This window comes from Prionailurus viverrinus, chromosome A2 (genome assembly GCF_022837055.1).
Source record: "Prionailurus viverrinus isolate Anna chromosome A2, UM_Priviv_1.0, whole genome shotgun sequence".
In the NCBI taxonomy this organism is placed as follows: domain Eukaryota; kingdom Metazoa; phylum Chordata; class Mammalia; order Carnivora; family Felidae; genus Prionailurus; species Prionailurus viverrinus.
This window is the reverse complement of record NC_062562.1, coordinates 105887134-105904712: the sequence shown is the minus strand read 5'-3', so window position 1 is coordinate 105904712 and position 17579 is coordinate 105887134. Positions and strand designations below refer to the sequence as shown.

Below are 17579 nucleotides of genomic sequence, written 5' to 3'. Positions count from 1 at the left end.
TTAATCAGTCCCGTAATGAGCTGCTCTTTCAACCCAGAGTAATGATGGGTTGAGTTATAAGAGGAAAATAATAAGCCTTTTGAGTTTACATTATAATGAATTTTTTTTTTAAATGTTTATTTTTGAGAGAGAGAGAGGAAGCAGGGAAGGGGCAGAGAGAGACGAAGATAGAATCCGAAGCAGGCTCCAGGCTCTGAGCTGTCAGCACAGAGCCCAATGCAGGGCTGGAACTCACAAACCGCAAGATCATGACCTGAGCAGAACAAAGCTGGACATTCAACCGACTGAGCCACCCAGGCACCCCTATAAATGACTACTTTTTAAGCAAGAAATTATAATGTAAAAAACCTTAATTTTATTTCTTTGTTCAATCTTTTAGAAAGGGAAATCTTTCATAAATCACTTCGAAGGAGGTGAATTACTTTTATGTTCAAGAGCTAGACTTTTTTCAAGGGTAGACACACCCAAAGTACATTAGTATAAGCTTGATGAGCTGATAAGTTTCTCTGCTATCAATATTTCTGTGATTATTGGGTCAAAAATAAAAATGTGCTGCTTTGCTGATTGCTAGATAATAGTTATCTTTCTGAATGTATTTTACTTTTCTTAATATAAATCCCTGAGCCGCAGTCTCCATGAGCTTTCTGCTTGTCATTATCCATTCTTTAAGATGCCTGATTGATGACAGATTATGCATTTTTTCCCCTCAGGTCAGCGGTTTGTCTCAGTGCCACCACCGCCCCCAGGAAGGCCAGAAGTTGTGGTGGAACTGATTGAATCCAGGCTTTTCTGTAGGTGTGCTTTTGATGTTTCCCCTACAAGCACTTCGGTGGGATTTCTCATAACTTGGTCTAGGCTTTCTTCTCAAGAAATCAAAGAGGAGCTGAAGCAAGAGACCACAGTTCAGGCATTCTCTCTTTTAGAGCTGGATGGAATAAATCTCAGACTCGGAGATAGGGTATGTTCACATTTTTTTTTCTTTTTGTGAATGTATTGATTTTAAAAAATGAGTTTTTTAACATATCCTAAAAATACCTTCATCCCCAGAATACCAAGCACTAATGTTTTTCTTTTTCTTTTTTCCTTGGCAATTGTGCCAACTCAAATGATATTGGATGAGTCAGTATCTTAATGACTACATATGAATATCTGCTGTTACCATTTGTTGAATTATCAATGAACCCTTATAACTTGATGCCTCTTTCTGGTTTTAAAATGATATGTTTTTATTCTTGAAAAATATTTTTATTTTTTTAATGATGATGTCACTTATCCACTTTTAAATATATCTTAAATACAAAGTCTACAACACTTTGATTTATGTTGAGGTTTGAATAGGTAATATTTTTAAATTGTGGAATTCTTCTCGATTTTCAAGCAAGTTTTCAAATTGTTTAGCTTCTTATTATCTTTTATGCACAATCTACTATAAGTTAAGTACTTAATTACAATAGTTTACACATATTTTCTCCATAATTGCATTGCTAAATGATTATTCATAACTGTGTTCATAGATATTCTGTAGTGCTTCCATCTTTTTGTTGGAGAATCCACATGTACAAAGCTTAGCCATCGAAAGCCAAGAATTTTTTGCAGGCATTAAGGTATGTAGCCACGGAGATGGATCAGAAAGATTACTTCTCTATCACTGTGTTTTCTATACTGTGATCTGTGGATGCTGGTTCCAAGACCTCATCACAGACTGAACACTGAGATCCGAGAGTCTATATTTTTGAAAAATTACCCAAATAATTCTAATGCACAACACTGTTCGAGGGCCCGTTAATCAACTAAAATTGGAATATACTTGCATATTTTTTGAGAAATAGATCAAATTAGAATAAAAGTGGGGCACTTGGGTAGCTCGTCAGTTAAATGTCTGACTTTGGCTCAGGTCATGATCTTACACTTCATGAACTGGAGCCCCGCATCGGGCTCTCCACTGACATTGTAGAGCCTGCTTAGAATTCTCTCTCCCTCTCTTTCTCTCTGTCCCTCCCGAATTTGTGCTCTCTCTTTCTCTCTCTCTGTCAAAATAATTAACTTAAAAAAATTAAAAATGAAAGCTTTATTCCCATAATTCATTCTATCACATGTCTAAAAGTTAGATTATTGATATTTAGTTAGCATGCAGGTCGGAAGACAAGTACCAGGTCAGGTACTGGAGCCTCTGACTAGAGTAAAATTGACCCAGAAATCTGGGCTCTATGAACTGTGAAGATGGAGGTAACTACACAAGGCAATGTCTGTGGTCACTGCTGGTATCATGGGAGGTCCAAGCACAGGATCTGCTGCTATTACAGCAGATGAGCAGTCATCCAGGGAATCCAGAAGTGGTGGAATGAATGGGGCAATATCATGAGGTCTAGGCAGACAGGCACTGTACACCCCCTGTGGTCTCAGCCACAGGACTGGAGTTTGACCTGGACTCATCTCTAGTTCAAGGACAAGATGAGACAATCAATAGATTGTGTGAATAGGACTCATAATAGATTGTGAGAGCCAAGACAAAAACTGGTCTGGAGAAAGTCCATTTATACACAGTAGGAACCAAGGAAGGAGTGAGAAGAGTAACCATGTTGTCAGAAGAGTATAATCACAGTAGGAGGAGAGAAGAGTTCATACCTCGGGGAGGCAGAACCTTTGGATCTCCATTGGTGAACACTCAGCAAAAAACATCCGGTTCATTGGTCAGCCCCCAGGGGATGTTTCTAATTAGGCTAGTAGGGAGCTAGCCAAGAATTCAGACGGAGTAAAAACTTCCTGCCTCAAAAAAGGATTGGCCCGTGAACTGGGATGGGACCAGTCCTAGACTTCAGTAGTTAGTAATCCAACTAAGGAAGACAGCGGCTGCAACATAAGCTTGAGATATTTGAGGTGACAATGATATTTTGATTTATATATGCAAAAATACTTAGATTTCTAACTTATGTTAAGGGTGATATTAATCTCTCAGAATAAACACACTCATTTGTGAGTCAGTAAATGTTAACAAATGAAAGAATATAGGCTTCTCTCTGTCTGTGCCCATTCCCCAGTGCCCATCCCAGAACCAGAATCATCAAGGCAGACTCCTACCAGACTGCCTACCATGTTGGGGAACCAAATTATCCCTCAGCTCAGGGCAGTACAGTGACTCCGTGTACTCTGCTATGTGCTAATGTTTTTAAAGATTTGGTTTTAATTGATCTTATTAAATTGAAAATTTCAGGGCTTAAGTTATTACTCCCAGCTTATTTAGCAAAATAGGAGCTGTTAAGAAGAATGCTCTTGTAAAATTTTATCTTAGGAATAAATTCTATTTTGATATGACTACATATTTTCTTATACCAGTTACACCCTGAATTAAGCACTATATCAGAAGATGGGAAAGAATATCGCCTGAAGATAGAGAGCACAGTACCTGTCATTTGTTCTGAATTCAGTGAGCTTGACCAGGAATGCAAAATCTCATTAAAACTGAAAACTGTTGATCAAGGTAATACACTAAATTCACTTAATTTTATTACTGGATTTCAAATAATAATTAATGCTTTTTTTTTCTTCTAGAAAAAGTCACTGGAGAGTATGCATATAATGAATTATGTTGTGTGTTTACACCAAATTATAGCTCAGCCATATTAATGATATGGGTCCATATTATTGACTGTCAAAACAGTCTATGTTGTAATTCACATTTATCCCTCCTGGGCTCATAGCATGTATTAAAAAAAAAACAGTGATGAACAACTCCTCATCATCATCTTTTTCTTCCTCCTTTTCATTCTCGTCCTCCCACTCACTTTTTTTCTTTGCTTTGTTTTCAGAGATGGAGAGACAAACTGCTGTTTAAGATTTTCCAAATATCCCTAACTAGGGAGGTATGATATGTTATATTAACATAAATTCAAGCTTATGCAACATGGGTCTCCTAATACAGTCTTTATACTTCTCTCCTTAATGTAAGCTTGTGTTTGAGACCTTTTGTTATAAAATTCTATTTAAATTACAAATTACGTAGATTGTGTGATGCATGGCTGCACATATGTCACTGTCACAGCCATATAAGGAGAGATGAAATTCTCCCAAAGGACACGATAGATTATGAGAGGACAAAGCATGGATGGCGGTGATTGGGTTTAGTTGAATTCTGTTTCTCCCCCTAAGACTCTGAGGTAGAAACCAAAGCACATAAGAGATATATAAATTAGAATGTGACTTTTAAGAGAGATTCTGTTTACATACCTTTTCACCATAGGACATAAAATTTTATGTAATAAATACACCAAATACGATGTGTCTAGGTCTTCAGGTCTCTATTATACCTAATTAAATCAGAGAAGCAAAGGATAAAAATGTTTGAAGAGAGAGTCCCATGGGAATGATACACCCAGAAAAGAGATGGACGTACAAATAGAGAGAATCATTGGGAGATGCTGTCTCAAGACAGGTGACAGTAAACAGGGTTAGGTAATAAATGCCCAGCCACTCATTCAGATTTCAGGAGCATTGTGAGCAACACTGTGTTTTGAAATTCAGCACAGAAATATGCAATTAAACCCTCTCTCTCAGACTGTTTGACATAATTTTACTTCAAACTACGTGTGAAAAGTATATTTGGTAAATTTTACTACAGCTTATGGGGGAAAATAGGAAGAGGATGATGTTAATATGACCCTTTTCAAACTTGTGTCAGGCAGAGATTTTCTTCAGCTGCAAGTATACTTTAAACTATATTTGTGTGCTCTCAATTCTTGCAGCAAGAAAGGCATTTTTATAATAATACAAAATCAATATATATCTACATTTTAGGAGTTTGCATGTCCCTGCTATTTGTTGGTTAAAAATAATTTCCCTTTTTTTCTGGAGGAGAATTTCTGGATTTCATTCTGGGTTTGCTTCATCTTATCTTTTTTAAGTGTATTTTCATTACATATCTACTTCCACAGAGCTCAAGTGGGTATCTCTTAGTGTATTTCCACAACTACTATGCTGCTTTTTCACAGGCTTACAGAGAGCAATACTTGGCCCTCATACCATGGACCAGGGGAAATGATGTCAGGGGTTATATACAAGCCAGATATATTCCACAGTGACTTTAGGGACTCAGCTAAAAATTTGGATGTTTCTGTTATTTTTTATGTGCATAATAGCAGTATGCATTTCCATGGGAAAAAATGCATAAAGAGGAACTTTTTTTTCAGTAATTTTGAATCTAGTACAGTGTCCTACATTAGACCAATATAATTTTACACCTGAAAATCATGTGTGGAAGAAAAGACGATACAAAGTTTTCAACAACAGCTACTTTTTTCTAGATCTCAGAAGGATTTTGTAATTACTAATGAGATATGATAGCAGACTTCCCTTGTTACCAGTTTTTGAAATAATCTATCCTTTTTGTTTACTTACACAAATTCCTGAAGTTCCTTTCTCTCTTCTGTTACTATTTTTTTTCTAAATTATTGTTTTCTGTCCTTTTTTCCATAGGAAAGGAAGCTTCTCAAGGTTCTGAATATATTGAGACATTTGGGAGATAAAAAGCAATAGAGAGTTTATTACTTGTGTGGAATTACTTAATTTATTTTAATTTTTCTATTTTTAAGTTGATGATCCAATAATCATCTGTACTAATAACCATTGCTATCACTCAACGATGGATAGAACATGAGTACAAACCCTATGAAATATTACAGATATATCTGGACCCAAGGCACAATTGTTAGGCAGAAAGACATCAAACTTTGCTTTTTGGTGGTGAAATTATGATTTTTTTGCACAAACCATAAATTTTATATATTGCTTTGAATTTTATGAAGGTGCATATGGATTTATAACCTTATTGAAAATAGTACTATGTATACATATATATTGAAGTTGATTAATTACTTATAAAAATCAAATAGAGTTCAATACCTTTAGACAAAATTTACACATTCAGACAAAATTACAACCATATTTTTTAAATAAGAGAAAATGAGAATAATATCTCGATTCAATTTTCCATGTTAATCAAGTTATTACATGCTTTTGTTGGTATATTTCCTTACAAAAATTCTCAATGTATTTTTTCACAAAATAGGTACAGAACAGCTGGGTTTAAACTTGGCACTGTCTTCCTGTCACGTGGCCCTTCACCAGACATCATCCTGTGCTAATGGATCCTGTAACCATGCTTTTGTGTCCTACACTGCTGTAACAGATTTTTCTCGAGACGGAGATAGAATCACAAACATTGTAGTGGAACCTATAGTTAATGAGGATTTCCTGTGGAACAGCTACATTCCAGACAGCATCCAGGTTGACAAATTTTTGTAATTTGAAGCTTTAAAAAAGCTTTATTGAAGCTTTAAATGATTGAAGCTTCACAATTGAAGCTTTAAAAAAGATACATTTATTTGAGCAATACATCTCATAAACGTTTCATTTCAAAAGTACTTAATAAGTTTTTTCCATTTTAAATGATTCAGTTTTCTATAACTATGATAAAAGCAATTATTTGAAAATTCATTGAGATTGCTAAGCTATTTATTGTATGTCACTAAATACAATTAATGATAATATTGACCAAAAATATCTTTGCTTTTAAGATCAAAGTAAAGGATGTCCCAACTGCTTACTGCTATTCATTTACTGACCCACATATAATTACATTTGATGGCAGGTAATTTCCTGAAAGTTTTTTTCTTTTAATAGTTTTTGCTTCTTTTGGAATTTGCTGTTGTTTTGTTTCTAGTCCTATTCACTGAAAGATTAGAAAGGAAGGCATGTATAGATAACACTGGCTTGTTTCAAAATACTGATTTATTTGTGTGAAATGTTTTTGCCTTAAACTTTAGCCTTTGGTAAATATACAGATTTATAGTGAGTCTGTATTTGTAAAAATGAAGATTCTTACAAATATGAATAGTCATTTTAATATGATCATTCAGTTATTTTTAATAATGATTAAAATATTTGCTCTAGAGATATTTACTATATTGCATTTCTGCAAGATACTGAAATAATCTTTTTGGTTTAGGCAAGATGATTAAACTAACACATAATTATTTAAAAAGCTAAACACTTCTAAAAAACTAAACACTTCTAATTCATGACAATGATACTCAGGGGGGAAACTATTGTGGCTATCATAAATACCTAAATATCTGCTTCTAGAATGCAAATAAAATGGGCTAAATGGCCAAAAAGTAATCTAAGCTATCTTGCTATTAATATCTGCCTATAAGGATTTAAACTCAGTTTATACTCTTCTGGGGAATATGTGATTTTAAGATGTCCCTAAGAAAATTTTAAGAACACCTCTTTGGTGAGTCAAAATTTTCTTCATGATATAAGGTAATTTATTCTTTTTAAGGTATTTTTCTTTTTAATTGTTTTTGGGAGAGGGTATTTATTTTTGAGAGAGAGAGACACACAGAGTGTGAATGTGGAGGGGCAGAGAGAGTGGAAGACACAGAATCTGAAGCGGGCTCCAGGCTCTGACCTGTCAGCACGGAGCCCAATGTGGGCCTCGAACTCATAAACGGTGCATTCAGACCTGAGCTGCAGTCAGACGCTTAACTGACTGAGCCACCGAGGCACCCTTCTTTTTAAGATATTTTTAATGTCATCATTGTCCGTAAAATTATTCAATATGAACAAATAGAGATAGAAATCCTCCATAGCAAGTGATACTCCAAAAGTTTGAACAAGTATTAAAAAGTTGTAGAAATTGATCCCACCTTCAAGAATCCTTTATGGTTATGATGAAAACTTAAAACTTTTAGTGGAAAAACCTCCAAGAATAGTGGGATTGATTTAATCAGCTATAATTCAACAAGATTAATTGTGCAAGGAGTGACAATCCCTGTTCTAAATGCTGGGAGTGTGGCAGGGCATAAAACAAACGTGCCCTCTCTCATGCAGCTTACTTCTATAAAGCAAAAGAGAGATATGCATGATTAATAAGTAAAATGCATAGTGTATCTGAGTAAACTTATAATAAGTAAGTAAACTTATAAATAAGTTTAACACACATTGTTTGTGCTTGAGTATTATTGTGGTATTTTATACCAAGTCTTAATGCAGTTGATTTTTATTAATGCCAGGGTATATGACAATTTCAAGACTGGAACATTTGTGCTTTATAAGAGTATGTCACGTGATTTTGAAGTCCATGTACGCCAGTGGGACTGTGGAAGCCTTCACTATCCTGTGTCCTGTAACTGCGGGTTTGTTGCCAAAGAAGAAGGTGATATAGTTACTTTTGATATGTGCAGTGGCCAGCTACATGAATCACAGCCATATTTATCTGTAAAGAGCCAAGATGCAACCAGCAATATCAAGATAAGTGAATCTTACTTAGGAAGAAAAGTCACAGTATGTATGATTCTTCACGGTTGAAAGTATTTTTCCTTTTTTTTCCTACAGATTTTGGATTGATTTCTGAACTTGTTTTCATATCTATTAAATTAAGAGTTATCTTTTTTTTTTTTTGCATTAGGGTTTTTTTTCCCCCTAAATAAAGCTTTAGGGGAAGGATCTAAGAAGGAATAATACCTTTTTTCAATTTTCCATACACATTTAGACACAACATAATTAAGTCTTTGTCAAATCTAAGCAGCCTTATTTTAAGATTTCAATATGCTAACTTGGTAAGTTATTCCTAAAAAATATTTTTCACAGTGCCTAATAAATCATATATTAGGGATTAAATATATAGTTCAGAATAAATATTCAGGAATAGTTTTAGAATATAGAGTTTTCATTCTTGCATCAAGATATATTGAACATATATAAATAAATTCAACACACTGTTTTCTATTTAGTGTATTTAATGTGTTATTTTATACCAACTCTTAATGCAGTTGATTTATTTCTGTATTGCAGATCTGGTTTTCTTCTGGAGCATTTATCCGTGCTGATCTTAGTGAGTGGGGCATGAGTTTAACAATCCGAGCCCCTAGCTTAGACTATAGAAACACTTTGGGACTTTGTGGCACCTTTGATGAAAACCCAGAAAATGATTTCCATAATAAAAATGGAACCAAAATTAGTTCAACTTTTAATGATTGTGTTGCTTTTATTAATGAATGGAGGTAAGAAAGAAAATTATTTTCATTTGTTATTGTATTCATGTTAGAGTTTAAGTGAGGGTGACATGGGGGTGCCTGGGTGGCTCAGTCACTAAAGCATCTGATTTCATCTCAGGTCATGATCTCGCGTTTTGTGAGTTCTAGCCCCTCATTGGGCTCTGTGCTGACAGCTCGGAGCCTGGAGCCTGCTTTGGATTCTGTGTCTCCCCCTCTCTGTGCCCCTCCCATGCTCATGCTCTGTTTCTCTCTGTCTCTCAATAAGAAATAAACATTAAAAAATAAGTAAATAAATAAATAAATAAATAAATAAATAAATAAATAAATGATGACACAGTATTCTGCGGGTTTTTGTTTTTGTTTTTGTTTGTTTGTTTGTTTTTCAACACATTACTGAGAAAAAAATGTTCTTGTCCAAATTACTATTCTTTTCTCTTTTGCACTTGGAAGGATTTTGCCAGGGAAAAGCATGTTTGACACAATGCCAATTTCTCCGCCATCACCTGGAAAACAATCCTATTGTAGCTGCTCACTGACTAATTCATTATATCCTTCTGATTACCTGGACAGTGTTTCTCAACGAGAGATTGTTTCAGGTTGCAGAGATCTCAAACAGGTCAAATTCTCTTTCCTGATACCAGAACTAGATGTCACCTCTGAATATATTAATTCAGAAGCTCTTACCAGAGGGATAAATGAGTATGCATTTGAAGAAAGTAATTTGAATTTCTTTCCTCAAGAAAAAAAGCACGTGAACCTAACCAAACTGGACTTAGATTTACAAACACATCCTGGAAATGAAAAACAAGAGACACCAAACACTTCGGACAATGGGAAACAGACCCAGGACCAGGGTAGCCGCAGCCAAGAGATGAGGTGGGATCCACAAAACAGATGGAAACGGCAAAACATAAATTATGAGTTTCTTCCTATGTTTGCTTTACGAAGTCTCAGCCAAAGTGACCTAGAAGAATTCACTTATTTCTTCCCTGAGGACCATTCTGAGGATGTCCACCAAGAGTTTGTCCCTACGTGGCCCACACCCTCTGGACTCACTGAATACAGCACCTTGGCACTGTGCCAGCAGACTCTTGGTAACTCCAGCATAGGAAGACACTGTCTTGCCTTTCTGGGCAAGAGCCTAGACAGCGCTATAGATATGTGCATTAAGGATGTTCTCCTAAAAGATGATCTTAGCTGGACAGAAGCAGCTGTGGCTCTTTTAGAAAATGAATGTGAAAGGAGAATTTTGGAAGAGGGGAAATACAACACAGAAGAATATGGCAAGTCAATTGAAGACGTTCTCTCAGTGCTAAAATGCCCCAATTTATGCAGTGGCAATGGGCAGTGTATGGAATGGGGATGTGTATGTTCCCCGGGCTTTAGTTCCTATGATTGCAGTGATTCCCATGGTGAGTAAGTACCCTCCAACTTTGATACTGTGTATGTTATTTGATCATGAAAACTTATTTGTTCTCTTTTACCTTCTGTATTTTGACAGGGTTCCTTCAGATTATGTTGGGAAAAGAATGTAAATTATATTAAGCAATACTAATAGTAATAATTCTTCCAAAGTGTCTCATCTTACTTATAGTGAAAGCTGGGGTACTGATAATAGCCTATAAAGCACAATATGTTCAGGCACACCATATATCTTCAAACTCATCCCCTACAACTAAAACCCTCACTTATTTTACTCCACCCACTTTGGTTTCTGTAACACTAGGTTCTCTTGACCTCAGGGCCTTTGCATACAGTTCATCCCTCTACTAGTAGAGAATCATTATTTCTCTAGAACTCACATTCAGTGTATTTTGAGTACTGTGTTTATAATATTTTGCTAATTATACCAATTTGCTTAATATTTTCTCTAACCCATCTACGTGGCACAAACTATTTTGTATCTCAGTATATAAGAGAAAGAAATTTCTAAAAGTCAATTGGATTTCATTAGCTATTAAACCAGTAACTCCCGATTTTCCTGCTACCCCCACCATCCTGCCCTTTTCCATCTCAGTAAATGTAAACTTCACTCCTCTGATTGTTCATGTTAAAAACTTGTAGTCATTTTGGCTTCTCATTTTTTTTTCATGCCTCGTGTTTTAGTAGCAAATCCAGCTCTAGATGTGAAGAATTTCATCTCTTTCCCTGCAATAACTTAGTCCAAGCTACTATTATATCTCACCTGCATTATTATAGATTCTCTCAAAGTTTACTTTGCATATAACAGCCAAAGAGATCCCTTTGAAATGATAGTGAGATCACAGAACTCTTGCTTAAATGCCTCTAATGGCTCTCTCTCTCTCCTTCCGAGTAAAATCCACATTCCCTACCATGGTCTAGAAGACCCTATGCAGTCTGAGCCTCCTCTCTCACTGAACTCATCTACCATTCTCTCCGTAGTTCACTGCTCCCCAGTGTGCTTAAGTGGTTGCTTTGCTGTTTGTCAAAGAGGCCAAGCCTGCTCCCACCTCAGGACCTTTGAATTTACTTTCCCTTTCACGGGAGCATTCTTCCAATTCATAGATTCCTGATCAACTTCCTTCTCTTCTCTGTTCAAATATCATATTATTTCAGACTTCTCCCAAAGTCTTTCAAAATAAAGTAGTTTTCCTCACACAATCACATAGTCTTTATCTCACTTAATATAGTTAGTGCATATGTTTTCTCCATAGTCTTGAAAACATTTGTGTGATACACTTTATTTTTCATTTTTTTTGTCCTCCCATATTTGAATGTAAATTATATGAAGGCAGGAACTTGTTCTCTTTACATAGAGAAACCTAGTATTCAGTACCTAGAATAACATCTGGAAAAGTAGAAATTCTTCAGTAAACATTTGTTGAATATGAAAGAATAAACAAATGTTTTTTTTTAATTTCCATAAGCATTTTTAGTGTTCTGAGTATACAATTTATGATTTTATATTCTCCTGCTAGTAAAGTTATATTCACTTACATTTTGCCAGTACTTAGAGGACTCAGTTACTTTCATATGCTGCATTTATCTATTTTGACAACCAGATCTTGCTGGTACAGATGATGTGTGATCTTACCAAGACCAGAACCAAAGATATAACTATGTGAAAATCAGTTAACTCTGACTACTAGGAGATTTTTTTTCTCCTGTGATTGAAAGTACACTTAAGATTATCATGGCATGTAAGATAGCAATAATACATAAAAACATTAATAACATTTTCATTTTCATAAAATTTTTATAATTCTGTTTAAATTAAGATTTTTAAAAAATATTAATACATTACATTGCTAATTACACTATTTTATTGCAGAAGTATTTTTCTATAACCCACCTCTATGGCACAAACCAAAATGGCAAAAACAATGGCCATTGTAGTAGTAATTTGCTAATACTTGTAAATAATTGGTATTAAACATTATTAAAACATCAATTAAATCTGTGTATTTGGGCACTGGTAGTATCTTTAATGCTGTTGTTATTGGCTTGATGGTAAGTGACACTTTTTTAAATACCAGGTTACTCTTAATATTTAATAGTTTAATTAAGGTACTTATATTTGGTTAGACTTCAAAATATTATTTTCCATATGCTTTTAATTTGGACCTTGCAAATAATTAGTTTATTTTTATGGATTTTTGTCCATTTTGTTTTATCATTTTTGTCCAAAGACAAGGCTCCTGAAATTATAGGACTTGGGAATGCTGGATTCTGTAATATTCGAAAATATAATTGTATGACAGTGAGAGTGTTTGGTCAAGGCTTCAAAGAATTACCTTCAACTAAATGTGAAGTTACTAAACTGCAGGTATGTTAATTATAGTGTTGAAGAACAATTAAGTTTTTGAGTTATTCAGATTAATTTTTTCTTGGATTAATTTGGTCTATCAGTTAACAACATAATCCCAAAGGATGTCAAATCCACAGAGAGCTCAATAAGAATATGGTTACATTGCTTTACCTTAAGGTTTCTTTCCTATTCATTAACCATATTAAAATATTTTCTATAATTTTTATTGCAGTATTGGCTCATATTCCAGTCATAATAAGAAATTAATATTAAGCTTGATATGTAAGCTTCTGCATTTATTAAAATGTAAAACCACAACAAATAGAGATCATTTTTGCCCAAGACAAATCTGTATGACTTAGGGGATGTAGAAATATGAACAATTCCCTTTTACCAAACAAAAAGTGAAGATTAATTGCGCTCATCCTTTATATTTCCCTTACTATGGATTTCAAAATAAAAATAGTGTTTTTCTTTCTTCGGGCTACAAACGACAGACGTAATCACTCAGTTTGAACATTGGTATATCAAGCTATATCTTATTTTGATGATTATTTATCATCAATCATTGGTCTTCCTTTTCTTTATTCAAGTGGATTTTTGTTTTAAGGAAATCCCTTTGAAAATACTGGGGTAAGCTGAAAACTTAAAACAGAAAATCACATTTTAGCATTATACGTTTTCTCTAAATTGCTAAAGCTAAATGTGATCCTGGGATTGAGAATTTAAGGAGGAAATAACTTTTGTGTCTGTCTTTTTCAAAGAATTATACAAGAAAAATATTCTTATTTCAGGATTTTTTGAGTAGAGCTTTTCTAAATGAGCCATGAAATATTTTAATCCCAATGAAAAATAAGACACACAATGGAAAATGGAATGTATGCATAATTTTATTCACTTCAGTATTCCTCAAGAGACTAGACATTATACTGTTTGTGGCAGAATAAATCAAATGACATCACAGTACAATTAAGTTATTTGCCAAAAAGTGTTATAGGTTTGTATTCTCTTGGAAAGTACATTTTGTACTTACTTTCAGATGTATTATTTGCTGTGATATTTATTCTCATACGACTTTTTTCTAAATATCTGACAAATAAAGAGCACACTATAAAATTCTCTAACACACTATGCAGAACTAGAGAAAGAAAATATATATGTTCACTAGCCAGCGCCAAACTTACTTATATTTTTGCACCCTGTTCAGGATGTTTATTTCATTTGTAATACCATTCAGTTTATTTTTGAATATTTGTATTCCGCTTTAAATTTCCTCCACAGTTTAGTTGATTTTAGTTATTTATTTATTTGGAAAGTAAGCAAAAAAATCATGGTTCTGAGAGTTGGTGCCGTACAGAAGATACACACAGAAAAATATCACTGTCTTTTCATCTATACTGCTCTGTCCATTACCCTTTCTTTCCATTCCATTCCCATCTATCCCTGGAGGTATCCACTCTCATTATTTTCTGGTTTGTCCTTACTGCATTTCTTTTGCACAAAGGAACAGATGAATCCCTTCTTTTATTACATGAAAGGTAGCATATTATGGCTGCTCTTTTCTACTTTTGCAATAATTTTACACATTTTTATCTGGAGATCCAAGCACCCACCCAATCCTTTCTTTCACTCTCTGCCTTTCCGAAAAGCAGCCAGAACTTTACAGAATCCAGTTTTTAAATACTTGTAAGATTAAATTCAAGTAGCTTTCCTAGAAATGAATGGTCCTTTGTGATCCAGCTCCTGTCTATTTTTGTAACCTTGAACCGCCTGCATACACTATACTAAAATCTCATGCTGTCTCATGCATCCCTCCCTTTTCACTTGCTACTCCCTCCAGCCTCACTGAAGTGTAGTCTCTCCAGTTCTGCTCCAGGTGTCCAAACGGCAGTCTCCTCTTCTACTTTCAGGGAGAAAAGCCTCCCTTGACCGTGATAGACACAATGGATTCTTTCTCTTTCACTGAACTTAACTTGAATCTTGGTTATAGCAGTATTAAAATTGTTTTGTCTGTTCTTTCCTCTGTGATCTTTCTTCTTCAGGAAATTCTCAGCACATGTAGGTACTCTCAAAATATTGATGAATGGAAACTAAATATAACTCCGTTTATTCCTTATTTGGGGTTGGCTTCTCCAAACAGGAGGGGAAATGATTTCTGGACTTGGCTGGAATCTTGTTTCAATACACAAAACCCTGTATCCATCTAAGTGTCCTTATCATGACTGCTCTGAGACACTGTTGTCAGTCACCCTCCGCTAGAGGGAAACCACTGATCTGTTTGGCCAGACTATACATACCCCCCTCAAACATGGAGATTTGTACTGTGGCCTACTCCTTCAATCTTCAGATCTTAAGATACTTCCCGCTAGCCACAGATGAGCATGTTCTTACCTTCCTTTCCTTCTCCTGCAGACTCACAATATTGAAGCATCAACATGGTCCTTGACCATTTCTGAGCAATTGAAAACATTATACAGTTATAAACTTAAAAGAAAAATCTAAGTCAAAATATTGGCAATAAAATATATCCTTTTAGCTTTCTATGTAGTTACCAGTACCTAGAAAATTCTTCTGGCTTTTCCTCTTTAGATCATTTTAATACTAAATACATTTTAATACTAAATGTATTTAGTACATTTAGTAATTTAATACATTTAATACCAATACATTTTAATACTAAAAAAATTATACTTTAAGTGTAGATTAAATATGATACGCCACTGAGTTATTAAATAGAGTAAACCAGTTAGAATTTAGTTTCAAGTTATATAGATTCATTTGAATTACCTTAATCAAAAATAGGATTTATTATTAAGGTAGTGTGTTTTTCACAAAATCAGGGTAAGAATGTAATTGCTGAATTCTCAGGAACAACTTGAATTTGGGACTTGAACACCACGATGACTCAGTATATCTGAATTTGTGTGTGTGTGTGTGTGTGTGTGTGTGTGTGTGTGTGTGTGTGTGTATCTGTCTGTCTCAGTTCTGCTTTTCTCTGTGGGCTTCATTTTTCCCTTTTACTATATACTAGCCTCCTACACATAGTGAAAAATACAGCCACCCACATCTCCATTACTTTTTATCTTGCACGTGAAGCTACCAGAAGCATACTGGCCCAGTATCCCCTCTGGTATAAAGTTGAAACATTCAAATAATCAAAGCATTGACTCAGCTTAGATACGCCCCCAGAGCAATCAATCATAGCCAGGAAGATGGGTCATGTAAAAACATGAGAAGGTCCTGGGAACCATATGGATGGAGGACCGAAAGAGCAATTTCAAGTAAAAGTAGAAGTTTAAGAACTTTTGCAGAAGAAATGAGAGAGTTTCTGGGCAGAAAATCAAATCACTGTGTGTCAGCTACATAGTCAAATGTGTTTCCTTTTGCTACAAAACTCATTACTTGGCAATTCATTATACATGACCAATATTGATAACTTCTTTGATTTACACCTATAAGAAATGCATGAGGTATTAGAACCAGTTTACGTCTAATTAAGGTATATGTGGTTTTCATTATTCTGGATAAAATTCACTATTGATGTCAGTTTTATTACTTCATTCATTATATATTCCATTATACCAGCCATGCATTTTTTAAGATTTATATTTTGATTATATGTAGTTTATTAGCAAGGAATTTCCATAATTAAACAGAAGTTAATTGCTTTCTTATTATGCCTTTAGTATAATAGCAGTAAATGGGTCCTTGGAAAAGCTGTCTACACGCATATTGTTTTTCAAAATAGCAGAACTATTGATTGTCAGCTGCCCCCTGATGTTCAGCAGTCTGATACCTTAGATCTGATGGGTGAGAAGCCAATTGCGAAGTGGCAGTTAAAGGTAAAAAAGAAAAGATAGTCTCATATTTATTAATAAAGTAAATATTTATGTATTAAAATTTCATAATGAATTTATGAAGCCACATTTAGAACAAATTATCTTATTATAAAACTACATCTTACAGGTATCTAATGATGGTTACAGGTTCAGTAATCCCAAAATAATGATCATCTATGATGGGGCTTGTCAACTTTGCGGTCTCTATGGAAAAGACTCATGTACTATAAAGGTAAGCAGTTTTTCACTTATCTTCACATTTACATGGTAAGTATTTTCATTTCCCATGCTATTGGCATATTAAAGGCATATTAGTTTTTTTCACCTTCATATCAGAAATACTAATAGAGAAAAGCCTTCCTCAAGTTTATATGAGGTTAACTGAAATTGTTACTCTGCCAGTAACTCTTGGTGTAATGGCAAGGAGATTTCTACCTCTAATGTTTTCAAGTGGCTGGTTATTTATTTCTTAAAAAAAAAATTAAAAGGGGAGGTTCAGATTGAATTTTAACTCCTACTACATTCCTTTTAAAAAGTAATAAAGATTTTCCAGTTAGATGTCTCTCTGCTCGCGCCTAATCTTCTTTGTGGCAAATGACATGCATTTTGATGGAGCTTGTAAACTGTGTAAGGCTACCACTTTTATAGGGAGTTTGTGTGTGTGTGTGTGTGTGTGTGTGTGTGTGTGTGTGAAATAAATTCATTGAACCATGCAATTATCTACTTAAGAGATTACAGAACACCCCAGCCTGAGCTGCATCCTCACAGCCACACCCTCTTAATCTATGTGCAGTCTGTTGGGCTTATCACCATATCTTTCTCATATGCCAGTTGCTGATTTAATACATACCATGGCAATAATATTACTTGGCTATTCAAAATCGAGAAGCATATCAAATAATATTTATGTAGATAAAA

General features: G+C 34.6%; 1 protein-coding gene across 1 annotated transcript in view; it reads left to right on the top strand.

Annotated features, from left to right (window-relative positions):
• The window catches only part of VWDE (von Willebrand factor D and EGF domains), an 82970-nt gene that overhangs the window by 24860 nt on the left and 40531 nt on the right, over positions 1-17579 (top strand). Inside the window, exons 5-15 of the mRNA XM_047826527.1 lie at positions 711-958; positions 1515-1604; positions 3334-3478; positions 6062-6279; positions 6570-6643; positions 8070-8340; positions 8851-9059; positions 9504-10465; positions 12704-12840; positions 16509-16664; positions 16789-16893. Coding sequence (XP_047682483.1) covers positions 711-958; positions 1515-1604; positions 3334-3478; positions 6062-6279; positions 6570-6643; positions 8070-8340; positions 8851-9059; positions 9504-10465; positions 12704-12840; positions 16509-16664; positions 16789-16893 — 2615 coding nt within the window. The remainder of the gene's footprint in view (positions 1-710; positions 959-1514; positions 1605-3333; positions 3479-6061; positions 6280-6569; positions 6644-8069; positions 8341-8850; positions 9060-9503; positions 10466-12703; positions 12841-16508; positions 16665-16788; positions 16894-17579) is intronic.